This window comes from Poecilia reticulata, chromosome 10 (genome assembly GCF_904066995.2).
Source record: "Poecilia reticulata chromosome 10, P_reticulata-male-v2, whole genome shotgun sequence".
Taxonomy (NCBI): domain Eukaryota; kingdom Metazoa; phylum Chordata; class Actinopteri; order Cyprinodontiformes; family Poeciliidae; genus Poecilia; species Poecilia reticulata.
This window is the reverse complement of record NC_088839.1, coordinates 8754263-8772729: the sequence shown is the minus strand read 5'-3', so window position 1 is coordinate 8772729 and position 18467 is coordinate 8754263. Positions and strand designations below refer to the sequence as shown.

Sequence of the window (18467 nt, the reverse complement as noted above, 5' to 3'; positions counted from 1 at the left end):
TGATGGGATCCCCCATCATAGTCAACAATGATGAAAATAAGGTATTTAAATACACATATTTATCCTTTTTTGTCATTCCAAGTCTGTTGACACAAAGATCCAGTCTTACCATTTGGTAAGACTGGATCTTACCAGATGTATGTAATTTCTTTAATAAGAAATTACATACTTCCTATTAAGTTCAAGAAGAGTTTAACAAAGTATTTGTGACCAAGGAACATCAAAATTGTACCCCAGTGTCCCTCAAGAAGATTTTTCTTTCTTCCCTTACCATCCAAATCAACTTGAACTGCAGCAAGTTAAACTTGTTCCATGGTTCAAAGGCGTTTTAATTATCACTCTGACTCTATAAACACTGGTACGTGGAGGCAGGTTGTTTGAAGATAAAGATTGACACACGTCTTGCCTTACTTAAATGACATGTTTTCCATTTTTGAAGAGTAGCTAGAGTCACTTTTAGACCGCACTGAAACAGGAAGTGAATAAAAACTGATCAGCCTGAAGAATTTCCAAATAAAAACAATGGCATATTTTAACAGATTTGTCTAGTGGGAGATTATGCTGAATAAAATATAAATTTATTTTAATATCTTAAGTTCACGCCAGGGGTTTCCACAACTATGTCTGGGTGAGCCTCAGAGTCATTTGTTTACAAATGCAGACCTGTAGTATTCAGCTCGTCCCCGTGTCTCACCGCACTTAATTAGGCTGCTGGTGGCTGGGAGGGCTGAAGAGGGAAAGTGGATGAGCCTTAAAGCCTCTTACTTCCCACCTGAATTAGGTATGGGCGAGCTTACCCTGCGTCCGCTTTGAAACAATCAACTTACACAGCACGGAACCGTGGGAACTTGTCGAAATCTGCGTCAGGAATTCGTGAGACTCCTCGTATGTCACGGCGGGGCGACTTCCATTTCAGTCGCAAGCCAAGACGTCCGTCCACCGGATGTGTGCGTGTGTCATTCACAGCGTGTGACACACAGCACCAAATCCCCCCCCGCGGCAGCAGCAGCAGCGCATCCACGCTCCCCTCCTCTCAGTCTGGAGAGCTGCTGTTCTGCTTTGGACTGGGGGAAATCCTTAACTGAGCTGCGTCATAATATACGTCAATAAACTCTCATTCACCGACGGTCAGGTACCACAGTAGCCGCCATATTCGCATCTCCATGGCAGGCTTAGCGGTGCTCTCTGCGAGCTTATGATCGGCAACACCAACACTCCCCCCTGCGTCGAGCTCGCATCCCTTCCCTATAGCGGTCCGCAGCCACTCGACCCAGGGCATCCGGACAGCGAAGCAGAGCAAGCCGCGCGGACGTCCACAGACAGGGGAAGACATGCAGCGTGGAGAGGGGGTCTAGGTTGACTACGATGCCTTAGACTTGGAGAGAGGAATCCTGGCACAAGATGGAGGTAAACAGCGTTAGCAGCGAGGTGAGTGGACAAATGCGTGCTTTGCATACCAATCTTATCGGCGTTGTTTTTAGCGCTGTGACGTCCAGTGGAGTTAGCCGTGTTATGCTGGTGCTGGCGTCACGATTTGCAGCGCACTGTGATGCATGCTAATGCGTTAGCTCGGGCTAACAGCTGGTTATATTTAATCCAGTCGCTCCGACGCCGCATGTTTGTTTCACGACAGTCTGTTTGGACTTTCACGGATAATTTTTAACTTTGTGCACCAGCCGCGGTTTTTATCCATTCAAACAAGGGCTTCATTTTGGCATTTGCTGCTCTTTTAACAGCTCTGGGGGAGTTTACTTCATAGCTAGCATAGCGCATTTAGCATTAGCATTTGCTAGCTTGTTGGCTAATTTCTTGTTGCCTTGAAAGTTAGTGACAAGTTATGAACAAACCCTGTTACATAAGTAATTACGGGCTAATTAAGTGTGTCATTTATATAAAATAAACTTTTTGGTCCTGTTTTTGGGTTTGCTTGTTTGTTTGTTGTTTTTTTAGTTTGCGGTTCTGTCCGGCATTTATTCAGACTGCTATTCAACTTTAGCGTTGTTTTGTCAACAGGAATTAAATGGATATCAAGTAATACCGGGATTATATGAATATATGAAACCGTTACAAACAATTATAGCATTTTTAAAGTCATGTGTGAAATTAATGGGGATTTAAAATAAAACTCGGCGCTTCCTCAGTTAAAAATCAGAAACTACCTATTGGTTATCTCAGGAAGATGAACCAGTTTTTAAGTCTAACCTATAATTTGAGCCAATTCTTTTGAGTATCTTTAAAATAAGACAGCTTTTTCCAAATGTGGCTAAAACTAGTTCAATATAATTCCACATGCAGTAATTTAATTGAAATCTTATTTTATATTTCACTGGTGACTCCTAAGAACACGTCTAAATCCATGCCATGTCACAAGCTTGGTTTGTTTTAGTGTGTGATTACATAGTTTTGGAAGATAAGAAAGGTTTCCAAGTGAAGCAGAACTATCTCCACAATCCCGAACCTGCTTATCTCAGGGATTGTTCTTCACACCTCCAGTCCAATAGTTTCTGACTGACTGACTGATGGTGAGAGGTTTAAAGCCACATTATGATTAAAGCAGTTTCTTCCATTCTTTCTATAACCATAATCGTCTGCTTTACAGTTGACTCCTCAACTTTAGGAGTCAAAGGTTTTCTGTTCTTTGTTCTGTTTTCTTTAAGTATCTAAAACTTTTCCTTAATCTTCAAGGCAAATTCAGATGCAGATAAGTTTTTACTCTGATTAATTAAACTAAGCTAAGCCACTCCCACTATTTTTGACCTCGGAACCAAAAAGTTGCAAGTTGCACTTAACTGACTTCATAAAAATCACATACAGGTGAGAAACATTATTATTATTATTATTATTATTTATTTTATTATGTTATGGATGCAAGACTACTACAAGTTGGCTACAAATCCGAGAAAATGTTGCACACTTTTCCTCTTGTCTGTCAGCTCTCAAAATAACAAATCAAATTGGCAGCAAAAAGTGATCAATTCATCTGTAGTTCCTACAGTTTTGAAAAGTAAATGATTTTATAGTCATAAAATCTGGATAGGTATATAATGTGGAAAAATGTTTACCACTTTTTCTATTATCTTAAGAGAAGTATCTGAATTTCTAAAGTAGTGCACCTTCCTCACTGCTTTTTTTTTTATGTCCAGGCTTTATTACTGAGGTTTTTTATTCTGGTTTTGATAACAAACGCTTGACAGAAAGGGTTGTCAATATAGTCTTTGAATTTTATCATATTATTTTGTATTACTATTGTGATAACATTAAAAATTATGATAAACTATTTCTTGCCAATTTTTTAAGTAAATGTATGACTGTGACTGCATGCCATAAACACAAATGCAGCTTTTGAGAAAAATTCCCATTTGAAATGGTTACTTAAAAGCAAACCAACTGATTGATGTCACAAAGTTTCACACATCAACTGCAATTAATCATATTTTCCAGTTTGCTGATTTGTATTGATGCTCAAATGGAACAACCAGTGGAAAAAAGGAAGAAAAAAAAAGATTTCTGGTAATACTGTCAGTATTTCATCACTGATTTCAATTTAGAGATATGATTCATTCTAAATCTCGTTATAAGAAGCATAACTATTTTGGTAAATTTTGTTACGCGCAAAATAAAAATGTCTCCTCCTCTGATCCAGTGTATGAAAATCCATCACTGTTTTACAAATAAAAGTAGTGTAGCTTTTAATTGAACTTTGTCCAGAAGCTGGAAATAAATAACGAAAAACTACCAAATGTAAAAAATATTTTTAAAAATCCTACTGGATAGATGGATCACTCCTATTTATTTATCAAAGCATTTGTCCAAAACTTACAGTAGATGCATCGTTTAATAACTATTTTAGCCAATCACTGATGACCTTTGGGACTTAAATCTCTGTTAGACTTTCAAAAGTTTGACCCTCCACCCATGGCATGTAAATCACTGATAACAGCAGTGATTCACTTGTTTATGACGGATCACTTTTCTATTCTGAACTTGTGAGTGTTCATCCTCTTCATTTCACTTCGTGTCACTTTTGGCTTTTATTTATCTTTCTGAATTTAAGATTAGATGTCTTTGCGACGGTTTGGAAGGGGGGCTGAAAAAGGCTCGCCTCGGTGCGCTGCGAGTGTGGGCTGCGAGCCGCGATGAGCCACAGCAAAGGTGGGAGTGAATGTGAATGTGTGAATTATGACACAAGCGTTGCCCTGGCTTTTTGTCCGGGCCTGGATGTTTACATCTTAACCGGTCTCACAAAGGTTGTTGTTGTTTTTTCTTCTTCTTCTTCTTCTTTCCCTTTTGGAGTCTGTTCAGCGCCTCGCTGGGCTCAGACGGGTTCACCTTTTGATAGTCTGGATGTTTGCGCCGTTGTGGCTGAAACGTGCTCCGCTGGCCTCCGTTGTGTTGGATGCACATGAGTGTGTGCCGGTGGCTCCGCCCACTGAGTGGGCTTGCGTAGTGGCTATGACTCATTCTCCCTCTTCAGAGCCTTGCTGGAATTCAGGCACACAAAACACACCGGACTCAATACACAATGCTGGGGTGAAATGTTGACGGTGATATTATTCTGGTAGAGTTTTCTTGTTGTTTTTGATTTTCATCCAGCTCCTGATTTGTTGTGTTTATTTCTTAAATAAATAATTGTTTTTCTCAGTGAAGAAAGGAGACATGAAGCAGACTAATCCTTCTTGTAAATATAAGTAAACTAAAGCAGAAGAATAAAACTCCCCTGTTTTCATCATTAGCAGAAGGAGCTGCATCGAGTCGAGGCTGAACGCCGGTCAGAGGTGTTGTTTTTGCGTTGGCTGGGGATTAAGCCAGAATGCTAATACCGAGGGGCTTTACAGGGGCCCGGACGAGAGCCAGACAGCTGGGCCAGATTAAAGTATGGACTCCATACTGTTTGACAACAAATACAGCCTCGGTTCTGAGGAGTTAGAAGCGCGGCCGTATCGCATGTGACTCATCGATTTCATCTGTTCAATCTTCCATCATGCGAGTGGGCGTGCGGCAGCTGCAGTCATATTCTCGCCCCCGACGGGAAAAAAAAAAAAAAGACAACGATGAGCAGGCTTTGAGAAGTCGTCCGCTGCTGTCGATGGGGCTGATGAATTTTTTCTGCTGATCTGGCCGCAGGTCAATGGACATCAGATCATGGATGAGCCCATGGAGGAGGGAGAGTCTTTCTCACACTGTGTAAGTAGCGGCGGTGTACCTTTCAACCCCGCATGTGCGAGTGTTCTCGTCTCATCCCGACATTGTTCGCGCAGGAAGACGGGACGTATAAAGAGATTCCCATCACCCATCATGTGAAAGAGGGCTGTGAGAAAGCGGATCCGTCTCAGTTTGAACTTCTTAAAGTCCTCGGTCAGGGCTCTTTTGGCAAGGTAAGGAGAGTAATCAAGAGTGCTTCTGTCAGAGCCGACGTCTGCCTCCCTGTTTGAGTGTTTTCTCTGTCGCTTTCAGGTGTTTCTCGTCCGAAAGATTGTGGGTCCAGACGGCGGACAGTTATATGCAATGAAAGTACTAAAAAAAGCATCTTTGAAAGGTAATGCCTTGTTTATCGTATCGCAGAAGAAAAAAGAAGTTGACTTACTGATTTTCTAAGTATGTTCTGTTCGTCTCTCCAGTCAGGGACAGAGTTCGCACTAAGATGGAAAGAGACATTTTAGTGGAAGTTAATCATCCCTTCATAGTGAAATTGCACTATGGTAAGAAACAGACAAATATACACCCAAGAGTAAAGCTAGTCGGTTCTGTCATGGGAGAAACTTAAGTTGACTCTAACTGTTCACCACCTTTAGCAATAGCAACTTGAAAATGCAGATTTCTGCTTCGTCCACACATGGATATCTGGGAAATTGGAAAGGTTTTTATCCACACGAAAACAATTGACCTTTAGTTTAACATCACCAAAAATGATTATTTATAAAAGCTGGAAATTTGAGTTTTACAGTTTTGCAGCTTGTGTGTGTAAATGAGAAAACTGAGATTTACGGTTTGCAACAAACATTGTGCTAATATATCCGTAGACTTGCTTTCGACATTGTCTTGTGTTTTATTAACCTTATATTCAAAAATTCTATTTAAAAAGTAGTTCAACCTATTTATCTGTTCAATTCCCAACAGGAAGTCGTGGTTGTTTTGAAACAATCTGATTGGCTGATGTAGCTTTGTGCTACACTGCCCCCTATGGGTGTGGCATGTTTAAAACACTCGGGCGTATTTGTGCAAGTTTATGTGGATGAAAATTTTTCTGAAAACGTATGTTTTTGTTTTTTTAAAACAATGTGGCAGAGAAATTTGTTTTCATAAAGACACTTAAGGCTGTAGACAGACATGCAGAGTAACGCAGCAGGATCCCCTAATTATAGTTTTTTTCAACCTTAAATTTCATTCAAGGTGGCATCAGAAAGGTCTTAAAAAATCTTAAATTTAACTTACTGAAACCTGCAAACACACTACATGTAGTTATTGGCTTTCAAGCAATTTCTCTGAGCCTGATATTGTCTGAAATTTGAATTAAAGAGTAATGCTGGACTTCAGCTTGTTTGGGAAGCTGTTGCCGGAGTCCTTGGCAACAGGAATTGCTTCATGAAGATCATTGCTGTTTTCTTTCCGACTTGGCATTCTGTTAAGAAACATATATGCTTCAGAAAGATCAAACCAGGAAGCCTAATCAAATACATTTGATCCGCAGCACCCGGATAAATACTTTCAGATTCAGGTTAAGTTTTTCCCATGACTGCTGACATTCACTGACACTTTTCTTATCCTTTTCAGTATATTTCATTAAAATATTTTGGAGGCTGTTGAGCAGTTATTGAGCACTTCAGTTGATATTTTTGTATTTTATTTATTTTTTACCTCTGCAGCCTTTCAGACAGAAGGGAAATTGTATTTAATACTGGACTTTCTCAGGGGAGGGGATGTATTCACTCGCTTATCCAAAGAGGTAAGCTCATCCATAAATATCTGTATTTACTTTTAACGTTGCTCCGTTTTCTCATTAAGCCTGCTTACAAACTTTCGTCTTATTTTATTCTTTTACTTTTCAAGAAAAACAAGCAAGAATTGTGAATAATGGATATTTATTTCCAACTCATGTTTGTGTAAAATCGGCACAGCAGATGCCTCGATGCTCATTCTTAAACCCAGAGGAGTTTAGATGACAGCTACAAATTGAGCTGCTGCAGATTTAGCGTGCTGTGCTTTTTTAAAAAATGTTTTTATCATTATTATACGAGCGCGAGTCCTGCCAACTCATTTGTCCCTGACTGCTTTTCTGACTGCTCGTACTTTTTCAAATCATGTCTTCGAAGCAGACTCTTGTTCTGGGCACGTAGATATGCGTTTACATCAGCAGATGCTGGTCACTTACCAGCTCAGCACGACGCTCTCCTGATGCCTTTTTCAGCTCTCAAAAAAACGAGCATCCGCTCTCCAGATTGACCTCGTCTTACAAACAAAGCGGCGGCGCCGTCGCGTCGCCTCTCTGAAATGTCGATGTTGTGACCGTGTTGCCTGTTTTGCTGCTCAATGTTGAATCTGTTTGTGTGTTTTCACTCTTGCTGCTGAATTTCTCCTTGGAGTTCAGAGAGTAAATCTTTCCAGTTCTTATTAGGTTATGTTTACAGAGGAAGATGTGAAATTCTACCTTGCAGAGCTGGCTCTGGCCCTCGACCATCTGCACAACCTGGGCATAGTTTACAGAGATCTCAAGCCAGAGAAGTATGAATGATTTCTGGCCTGTTTGCATGTACACAGCACCTGAACTGCACCACATACCCATTATACTGGCTTACATGTCTCAGATTACTGATCATTTTACTTGAAAGTGTTTGAAATTTTGTATTCGGAAACTGTTTCAGTCTAGAATACTTGTATTTTTAATATTTGTTACATATTTTAACTTTTTCTTGATTTATTTTTCTTTGTTCTCAGTTTTTTTTATCTTTACAGTGAATATTTGTTCTGAGTATTTAGTGCCAGTGGGAATTTTGCATACACTAGTCAAAGGCCTTTTATGTCACATTATGTTACTACTAAAGTTGTTTTCTCAGGATGGAACGATGAGACAGTGCCTAACTTAAACGATTGAAAAATAAAATCAAGTAAAGTTTTCGACATATGGTCAGAATTATAGATAAAGAATCACATACACTGCTATTTACTATTTGATGTTAGCAGTTTTTGCAAAGTTAATGGCTTTAATTCCCCTTGAAACTGAACCAGTAATGGTAGAGTAAACTTTTTGTTGTTCTGTTTTTTTTTTTTGTTTTTTTTTTTAATTTCAGGTTTTCTCTCTCTGTCTCTATCTCTCTGTATCCATTTTTTATGTCTATACCAGTCAATCTCTAAATAAATTGAGGTTATGTGGAATGCCACAACAGTGAGACAGAATATGTCAGATGTATTTATTAATGATGTCAGAATCAGGAGACGAGACTCTACATGTTGACATTGGAGCGTTTTTATGTTGTTGCCCTCTCCATCCTTGACATGTGCTAGATTTTTCTTTCTGTCACAACGAACAATTAGCCAATTAATTGCATGATAAATTAAAATGACCTCAACCGTTTCCAGTTTGATCATTGAAAGGCAATTTTGTTTACAAATTTATAATCTTTATGTTTTTAGTTATATGTGTGTTTTTTGAATTATTTCTATTTGATTTAATGATTTCGGTTGTCATGTTTTGTTTTGGATATTTAAATTGTCTTCCAGTTCTGGAGTTAAGTGTTCTTTACAAATTTAAGTTTTAGTCTTCGAGAGTGGGAACTTGTATTACATTTTTTTACTCTGTGATTCGTAAGAAACTTGTAATGGATTCAAACGTTTACATCCAGCTCTAAATTTTAACAATTTCCCAACTTATTTGTTATATATTGATTCCAGGATGAAAAACCTGGATTAAAAAGTCTGTAAGTTAGTGATACACAGACCTATAATGATCTTATATTGGTGCCATTTTCAGCAGAATTTGCTGAAAAAGTTATTTATTTTTTTTATTTTCTTTCGATGTGAGTTGTAGTGTAGCTCTATGATCTGTCAGAACTCTGCAAAAAAAATCAACAACTCAACTTTGAGGTCTGCTGTGTGTCAAGAGTTTTACACAAAAGGAAGCGGCGTGCTGTTTCTTAAAAGCTTCTCCTGAAAAATGGATGTTTGAAGCTGAACCGTGTCGTAACTTCTCTTTCAGCATCTTACTCGATGAAGCTGGACATATAAAGTTAACAGGTACGTCGTTTTGAACTCCGTATGTGTAACAACTTGTTTAGAAGTGTTTATCATCCGTATGCTTACATTGGCAATTGTTCCTTTTATAAACACTGCATCAACTCTGTTGGTGTCAAATATTATCCAAGAGCTAATGCAGATTTTATCCTGTTGGTAAAAAACTAAATCATATCTTGTTTTTGTCCTTATTTTCTTTTCTTTCTGTGCAGACTTTGGCTTGAGTAAAGAGTCAGTAGATGCTGATAAGAAGGCGTATTCCTTCTGTGGTACGGTGGAGTATATGGCCCCTGAGGTGGTCAACAGAAGAGGACACACGCAGAGCGCAGACTGGTGGTCTCTGGGAGTACTTATGGTGCGTCAGCTCGCCAGAATCGTGTTTTTACTCACTTCATATTAATATTCCACACAAACGTGTGATCCGTTTCACTTTTTGTGAAGTTACAGCCACAGAAATCTTCCATCAGGAAAATAACCCTAAACATTATTAACACTCGGTTTGGGCGATGTGGCTTAAAAATAAAATCAGATTACATTTTTTTTTAGGCCAAATTCAATTGGATTTTTTTTTCTTCCTCACTTTGTTTTTTTTTTATTAAAAAAATTGCGAATGATGAAATATTTTCAAAAAGTGTCTTTTATTTCAATCATCCCTTTTGTGAGTTGTATTAAGTATTTGTCAGGCAAGATAATTTTTATTTTCTAGTTATGAGAATGTAGTCAAAATAATAGAAGAATAAAGATTTTTTACCAAAACTTCTCTTGAAATGAAGAGAAAAAAGTGATTTTATCAGGGAAGAGAAGCTTGGATAGAGTTATCAAGATCCGGCATAAGCAGCTCAGTTCATGCAGTTCTTTCTTCACAATAAACTGCTGTTTGTATGATTGTTTTTAACAATCCTACCAGTGATGATAATTTGATGCTGATGTGTTAAAAGATTTATTTTTTTTATCTGTAAAAACAATACCAAAGTACAACTTCTCAACATTTTAGTTTTTTTGATAGTTTTTGTGTTGGTGTTCTCATAAAATTTTGACTTTATTTTTAAATTATTAGAACTTGTATTACTACGACTTTATTGTGGTTGCAGTATCCCTTTTATTATTTTAATTTAAAGAAAAAGGCAGCGGCTACTTCTGTCGTAGAGTCGACCTGAATTCAAAGTCCAAACAAATGGAAGCTGTAAAACACGTTTTTTCAAACAAGATGGCTGCTCTGGGTTGAGCTGACATCACTCTGAACTGTGGAAACCCAAGTAGTGCGTTGGGTACAAAATGTCCAAAAATGAAATCTTCAAAAAAAATGTAATCAATCCCCCTGTCTGTAAAGAAATGCAAAGAAATACATTCTCTTTTTGCATCCATTTTACATTTATGCACTACTTTTTTACTGGTCTGTCTCGTTAAATCTCAAAAAAACACAATGAAGTTTGTTAACTTAAAGTGACAAAATGAATATTCTGTAAATTAAAAAAATATCTAATTCAAGTTTTTAAATGTTTATTTGCAGTTTGAGATGCTAACGGGGACGTTACCTTTCCAAGGGAAAGACCGGAACGAGACCATGAACATGATTCTTAAGTGAGTCCTTCCACCTGTCACGCTCCCACTTGCGTAACGGCACATTGTGAATGTGTGGAGTCTGTAGGTAGCGAACCTTGGTTGCCTCCTCTCGTTGCCTCCTCTTGTTGCCCACGTTCACTTGTTGCTCCGTGTTTCTCTTCCCACTCAGAGCTAAGTTGGGAATGCCACAGTTCCTAAGTTTGGAAGCCCAGAGTTTGCTGCGAATGCTGTTTAAACGCAACCCCGCTAACAGACTGGGTAAGGAGGCCGAATGTTGACACGAAGCTGTTAGCTGCAGGTTGTTGACTATTTAGCATCTGGGTAAAACAACATGCAGACGACCAGAGAGAGAGAAATAAAGAAAAGTAGAAATAAAAGCGGCTCTTCTAATAATGAATTCAGGTTAACTGAAATAAAATGATTTGTGTCTTTAGGGGCCGGGCCTGATGGAGTGGAGGAGATCAAACGGCACGCTTTCTTTTCCACCATTGACTGGAATGTGAGCGCACACACACACACACACACACACACAGAGTCATGTTTTCATCACTTGTGGGGACTTCACATTGACTTCCATTAATTTCTACTGCCTAACTCTTACTTTAACCTTTACCCTAAACCTAACCATCACAGATCTAACCACTAACCCAAAAACAACAATTTTCCCTCCTGGGGACCAAGAAAAGGTCCTCACAAGGAGCAATGGTCCCCATAACCCACATTGTAGAGATAGGTTCCCATAAGGATATAAAAACTTGTTACACGCACGCACACACACACACTCATGTTTCTCATAATCCCACACAGACGAGCACACACACCACTTCGCAGCTTCTGTTGAGGCTTCACACCTTCCAATCGTTTGGCTTCATAACCAGTGGCCATCAGTCCTGGCCACAGGAGCTTGGTTTTTTTTTGTGTGTGTATGTGGGAGTCTGGGCAGCAGTCCAGTTCTCGCTGTGCGTGCACTAATAGCCCTGTGTGAGCGTTTAAGAGCCGGCGGGACGCTATTGGCCGGTGTTAGTCGTTCAGGGGATTGAAGGGGGTTAATCTGCGAGAGCGCTTGACTCCTCTTGAACGCATGTTCTCACTCTCCATCCAGCATGTGTTAGGGTTTGGTTTTTGACTTGTGTTAATATGTGTGTGTGTGTGTTTCCATCCAGAAACTGTTCAGAAGAGAACTCCAGCCCCCGTTCAAGCCCGCAGCTGGTAAACCGGACGACACTTTCTGCTTCGACCCCGAGTTCACTGCAAAAACACCTAAAGGTACACACATCCACATTTTTTATTCTTTTATTTTTTTTAAACGAGAAGGCGCTCCTGTAGCCATGGAAACGGTTTTACCGGCTGTCTGTCTGTGTGACGGGTGGTTTCCGTGTGTTCAGACTCCCCGGGCATCCCACCCAGCGCAAATGCCCACCAACTCTTCAAAGGCTTCAGCTTCGTCGCTCCGGCTCCGATGGACGAGAACAAGAGCTCCCCGCTGCTCAGCATTCTCCCCATAGTTCAGGTGAACACTCACAAATCCTCTGCCACACCTTGGCTTGAATAAGCTGCACTGCAAGAAGCACAAGATCCCAGTAAAAATGTCTCGCTGTACTATAAATAAGACAAAATTAACTTAGAAGTCTAACTTTTCAGCAAGAAAAACGAGCTTGTTTTAGGTCAATAATTCCTTAGTATTGATGAAAAAGTAGTAGCTCCATTGGCAGATTAATTCACTTACAAGATGTTTATCCCTTGTTTTTAGTTAAATAATCAGCCAGTGGTATTAGTGCTTTTCATCAATACCAAGGAATAATTTTCTTGAGCTCCTATATCTTGCTGAAAAGTTAATTGTAAGTTAGTATTCTGTCATTTCAAGCGTAGTAGGATATCTGCCATAGAAACTGAAACAAAAATACTTGGTAAGATTTTGTGTTTTTGCAGTGTAGGAAACATTTGCTGGTAACGGTAATTGCAGTAGTCTAGCAGCAGAAAAATGCGTTGATTTCCATTCAAATTTGAAAAGTGTGCTTTGCAGATTCATCCAGCTCTCGAGTCAACACTCTCCCCGTCTCATCAATTTTTTTTTAAATCTTAGCAATGATTTTCAATTGGATTTAGGTTTGGACTTTGACTAGGCCATTCCAACGTTTTAATATGTTTTGACCATGACTCTGACTGCATGTTTGGAATCATTGTCAAGGCTTCACGTTCCTGTTCTAAGCTCTATTGAGGTTGTTTGTTGTGTGATCGTTACAGAGCCGAGCCCAACAGAACTCTTCTAATAAATTATTCAAATTGTGCACTGAACACAATTCAATGGATGAATTTAATTAGGCTGCCATAGTAGAACAGCAGCCATGTTTCCATTACTATATTCGAATAATGTAAAAGAAAATAAAATAAATTTGCAATTGCTGTGTTTCCCGTTAGATAAGAATTTACATGTGGATGTGTTTGTTCACGCAATAAGTTGTTAAAAATCCTGTTTGTTTGTAACGGATGTAAACTCATTAGATATCTTCATCATTTTTTCGCTCATCAGCCGTCAGAGGACCGTTGGTATCTTATATCCAGGCGTTGGAGCGACTACTCCCTTATCCTTGGTTGTGGCTACATGTATCTAAATCTAAACTTCACTGCCGTCCGTCTGTCTGTCTGTCTGTCCGCTGCAGGTGCACGGGGGCTCAACCAAGTTCTCCGATCTGTACGAGCTCCAGGAAGACATCGGCGTCGGCTCGTACTCCATCTGCAAACGCTGCGTGCACAGGGTTTCTGGAGCTGACTATGCTGTGAAGGTAGCATTTCCATGACTCGTTTTTACTCAGACTCTTCTGTAACGACATCAATGTAATGGGTGTTTTCAGGAAGCTGCTTCAGTGAGAGCAAATGTTTGAACCTCTTTGTAGTCGAACCTGTGATGTTGAATCTGGTTGGACCACCAGCAGAGGGCAGTGTAGATTTAGCTTTGCATTTGTTTTTTATTTGAATTTGCTTGAAGAAAATGTTTATTTTTTGGGGGTTTTTTAGCCTTTAATTTAGCCCGTCTGTCTTTTGTTTCCCTCCAGATCATTGATAAAAGCAAGAGGGACCCGTCAGAGGAGATAGAAATCCTGATGCGATACGGACAGCACCCCAACATCATCACTCTGAAAGATGTCTGTAACAATTATCTGTGAACGTTCAAGCATTTGTAACCAAAATCTAGATTTAAATAAAATAAAACAATCTCCTGACTGGCATGTGTGTGTGTGTGTGTGTGTGTTGCAGGTGTACGACGAGGACAGGTACGTGTACCTGGTGACTGAGCTGATGAAGGGCGGGGAGCTGCTGGACCGGATCCTCAGGCAGAAGTTTTTCTCCGAAAGAGAGGCCAGCGCTGTGCTCTACACCATCACCAAGACCGTCGACTACCTCCACTGCCAAGGGGTGAGGCAGCACTTCAGCTCTCACACACGTATATAAACGGAGGGGTGTTCCAACTCGTCATGTACGATCTCCTGCTTCTCCTCAGGTGGTACATCGAGACCTGAAGCCCAGCAACATCCTCTACATGGATGACTCCGGGAATCCCGACTCCATCAGGATTTGTGACTTCGGGTTCGCCAAGCAGCTCCGAGGAGGAAACGGGCTGCTGCTGACCCCCTGCTACACGGCTAACTTTGTGGCACCAGAGGTGAGGAAACCAGTGGCACTCCCAGAACGTGGGATTTAAATTTGGTAATTAAATCTGGTGTAAAAATATCCGTGTTGCCCACACGTTGTTGTTTTTCTGTTCTTTAAAGGTACTAATGCGACAAGGCTATGATGCCGCCTGCGATATATGGAGTCTAGGAGTTCTTCTGTACACCATGTTGGCAGGGTAAGAGGGATTAAATTATCCCTAAACAAACCAGCATTTTAAATGAAATGCCTTAAAAACTGCTACCACCAATTAAAATATGAAAAGAATAAAATTATGTGTCAATGTGAAAATAACCTATTAGTGATGCAAATAGAATCATGTATTGGAGCAGAAGAGTTCAATCAAGTTCATTTGTGCAGCACATTTCAGCGACCAGGCAGTTTTTTACATCCTGAAAACACAAAAATAAGAAAGTCATGAAAATATAAAGTTACGTTTTGATGAGTTATCAAAATGATGAATACGTGTCCAAGATGTTGGTCAATGTTTCATTTGTTGTGCTTCCAAAGCAGATCTAAACAGGTGATTTAAAGGAACTCTGTGTTTCGGCTGTTTTGCAGTTTTCTGGAAGTTTGTTTCACAGAAACGAAATAATGACTCCCTGTACATGTCTGTGTGAAACGAGTCGATATAAAGTGACTTTTCTAAGGAGATAACTTTCCGTTCATGGCGTTCAGGTACACACCGTTCGCTAACGGGCCAAACGACACACCGGAGGAGATTCTTCTGCGGATAGGATCGGGGAAGTTTTCTTTGACCGGTGGGAACTGGGATACCGTATCGGACTCCTCCAAGGTACATCGGCTGGAAGGATTCCTCTCCTCCTCGAATCCAGTTTATTTACCATATGTCACTGTTCTGATTTGCTGAATCGACGAACTCTGTCCATTAACGGAGGGGGGGGGGCGACGCCAGGGAGCAGGTCGTTAACCGTAAACCTGAGCTGTTGCTGTTGCAGGACCTGCTGTCCCACATGCTCCACGTCGACCCCCACCAGCGATACACGGCCGAGCAGGTTCTGAAGCATTCCTGGATCACCTGCAGAGACAACCTGCCACACTTCCAGCTCACACGCCACGACGCCCCGCACCTCGTCAAGGTGAGTCCTGAGCGCCTCGGCTGATTGGCCCACGGAGCGATTCTCAGAGGAGGGTTCGGCTCGGCAGCATCATTGGAGGTTCGGCTACCAGCAGGAAGACGACCCGAAACGTAACGGAGGAGCTACAGGCATCGTTACATGATGGTCATGTGGTGGAGTGGTCCAGTCAAAGTTAATGTTTGTAGAGGCTCTCTGATGGAGCATGAGTTAGTCAGCACAGAGGGACGGGTGTCAACCTCTAGATGTGCAAAGCTGGCCGAGGCAAATTTAAAAAGACGGTTCTAGAAAGTATCGACTCAGGAGGTGAAAGAAAAATGCCTGCTGCACTTTTCAGATTTTTAATTGCTTGGAAAAAACAAACAAAATCCACAGATTGTTTTCCTTCCACTTCACTATTTTCAACTATTTTGTCCTGATCTGAACACTTTAGGAGTTCTGAGTAGAACACACTCACAGTACAATGTTTTTAATATTTAAAGTGTTTTTTTTTTTTTAACAGTAACATTTTTTTTGTCTTAAATGCAAAATGTACAGATTGTTTTTTTTTAATTAGTGCTCTAGTTATGCTGTTATTTCAAATGGCCTTCTTTTGAGTTTGTGTTCCCCAGCTAATGATTGATCGATTACTAGATTAGTGGGCGATTAATCCAATTAATCGCTTTAGCCCTTAAAAAAATCATATGTGAAAACTGTGAACAGTACGTAGAATGGATCTTGATTTAAGTGCTTTCCATGTTCTTGATGTCTAAAGCCTAAACACTTTAAAACATCTATAAAATCTGTTTTTTTTGTTTGTTGTTTTTTTACATTTTAAATGGGCTAAAAGGACAGAAATCTGCAGATTTTGCTCTGGGAAAAGTTCAGTGTTTCTGCATGGAACATGTGTGGGAGGTCTATGTAAAATCCTAGAGTTTGTTTTTTTTATATCATTATTATTCATAGCTGTCGTCTTGTTTTTCTGTCTTCCCAGGGAGCCATGGCTGCAACTTATTCAGCGCTGAGTCAGAAGACCAGTCAGCCAGTGCTGGAGCCCGTGGCGGCTTCCAGTTTAGCCCAGAGACGCAGCATGAAGAAACTCACCTCAACAGACATGTAGACACACACACACACACACACACACAGAGAAGACACTCATCCTCCAGGTTCTCGGCCTCCCTCTCGCCAACACACAGGAGCATGCAGACACTCAGACCCGAGCCTTGGCCAGTCCAAACCCTGACGTCTCTGTTTTCAAAAGATAATTTATTTGACCCGTCCAGCACTCGGATAAAATGCACACAGAACGAACAAACAAATAAAAAAATAAAAAAACGCCTTGAAGTCGGCCAAAGAGGTATAGACGAAACACACACACACACACACACACCTGTTACTGCTGGGGAGACAGACTTGTATTTATTTCCACAGCTTTCATATGCACTTACCCTCCTCGCCTTTCCATTCTCTCTTCCTCACGTCGGGGAAGAAACACACCAGCTGACGTTCTCCTTCACTGTGATTGGCTGATTCAAAGCTGCTTCGTCAAACTGTGCCCCCTCCCTCCCCCTACTGCTCTTCATCGTCACTCTGCCATCCTCCTCCTCGGTTCCCGCGCCCTTCCCATGTTTGCTTTCTCCCCACTCCACTCTTAAACTGAGTTTTTTTTTCTTCAGAATGAAGTAATGAATTGAGGCTGGTGGCAAGATGATATTGACCGAGGTTCATGTTAAGACTGTTTCCTCCACTAAAATCATAGAGGACTTTCTGCTTGTCGCAGATTTAAGAGAAGAAGAAGAAAAGAAAAAGAAAAAAAGTCCCTCAGCATAAAAATCATTTACCAGCACTTTTGGGAACATAAATGCATGTTTGAATCAAACCTGTGTTTCATTTTCCCTTTTAAAAACTCCATTTGACTCATGTTTGTGATACTGCAGAGGTATCAGTTAAGGTTACATAAGCTGCTGATGGATACATGAAAATACCAAGAAACTGAAGGTTATATGATGTTATAATTACAGTAGAAAGACTTGTTTTGAAAATATATATAAAAAATATATATATGAATATGTCTATATATATATATATATATATCTAAGTAACCGTGTCTGATGATGATGATGATGACAGAGATGAAGAGCAAGTGGTGGAGGTGGAGGGATTTCTCTGGGGGGGACGGGACGCACCCCGTCGAACCAGAGGCTGAATACAAGAAAAAAATATTTCCATCGATATCTCTTCAAAAAGACATTGTGGAAATTGTATGATATTGTATTTATTTCATTTGATTTTTAAAATTCTATTTTTTTCTTTCAAGGTCTGTATATATTGACATTAAAGATCATATGGACATGCATCGGCTGCCGTTCACTGATTCTGAGTCTGCCGAGGCGACCAACGGTCGACACGGCAACGGCTCTGGTTCGAGGAGATCCGCCGCCCGTGTCGGCGTCAAATCTTAAGATTTTGTGACATATTTACCTAGATGATTATAGCATCAACTAAATGTCTAAAATTAGCTGCTAATGTACAAGTAAAGTTTGAGTGTCATGGAAAGATGTTGGGTTATATCAGTACGTTAGTTTAAAAAGTGAAACTAAGATTTATTAAAGGGGCGGTATTATGTCTTTCCAGGTACATGGTGCCATTTTATAGCAAAATCAAGTAACTATTGGATTATGAAAAATCTGTATACATTAAACATAAATGAAATTTTACCTCCTAAATTCACGCCTTTAAATTGGGCCTCTGCCTGTTTAAGAAGCTTCTGCTCTTTCTGAAGCTCCGCCTTCAGGAAGTCGTCACAACAAGCTTCTCATTTTGCCGTTTACATCTGTTTATGAGCGCCGTAGATGTACAGGTGCACCAGGTGTTTGCTAATTGCTGCTGGCTAGTCTGAAGGAGCTGATTGAGGGCGGGGCGCTCTGAGCTCAC

The 18467-nt window shown here is 40.3% G+C and overlaps 1 protein-coding gene across 1 annotated transcript; it reads left to right on the top strand.

The window, feature by feature from the left end:
* The first annotated feature begins 740 nt into the window (after positions 1-740).
* rps6kal (ribosomal protein S6 kinase a, like) lies at positions 741-17889 on the top strand. The gene is made up of 22 exons (XM_008419644.3): positions 741-1428; positions 5125-5184; positions 5259-5375; positions 5455-5536; positions 5619-5699; positions 6864-6943; positions 7613-7719; positions 9191-9228; positions 9438-9580; positions 10736-10806; positions 10958-11046; positions 11223-11287; positions 11952-12054; positions 12174-12298; positions 13449-13571; positions 13842-13931; positions 14044-14202; positions 14288-14449; positions 14559-14635; positions 15136-15253; positions 15417-15557; positions 16528-17889. Exons 1-22 carry the CDS (start codon positions 1402-1404, stop codon positions 16651-16653), a joined length of 2184 nt encoding a protein of 727 aa, XP_008417866.1. The 5' UTR covers positions 741-1401; the 3' UTR covers positions 16654-17889.
* The last annotated feature ends 578 nt before the right edge of the window (positions 17890-18467 follow it).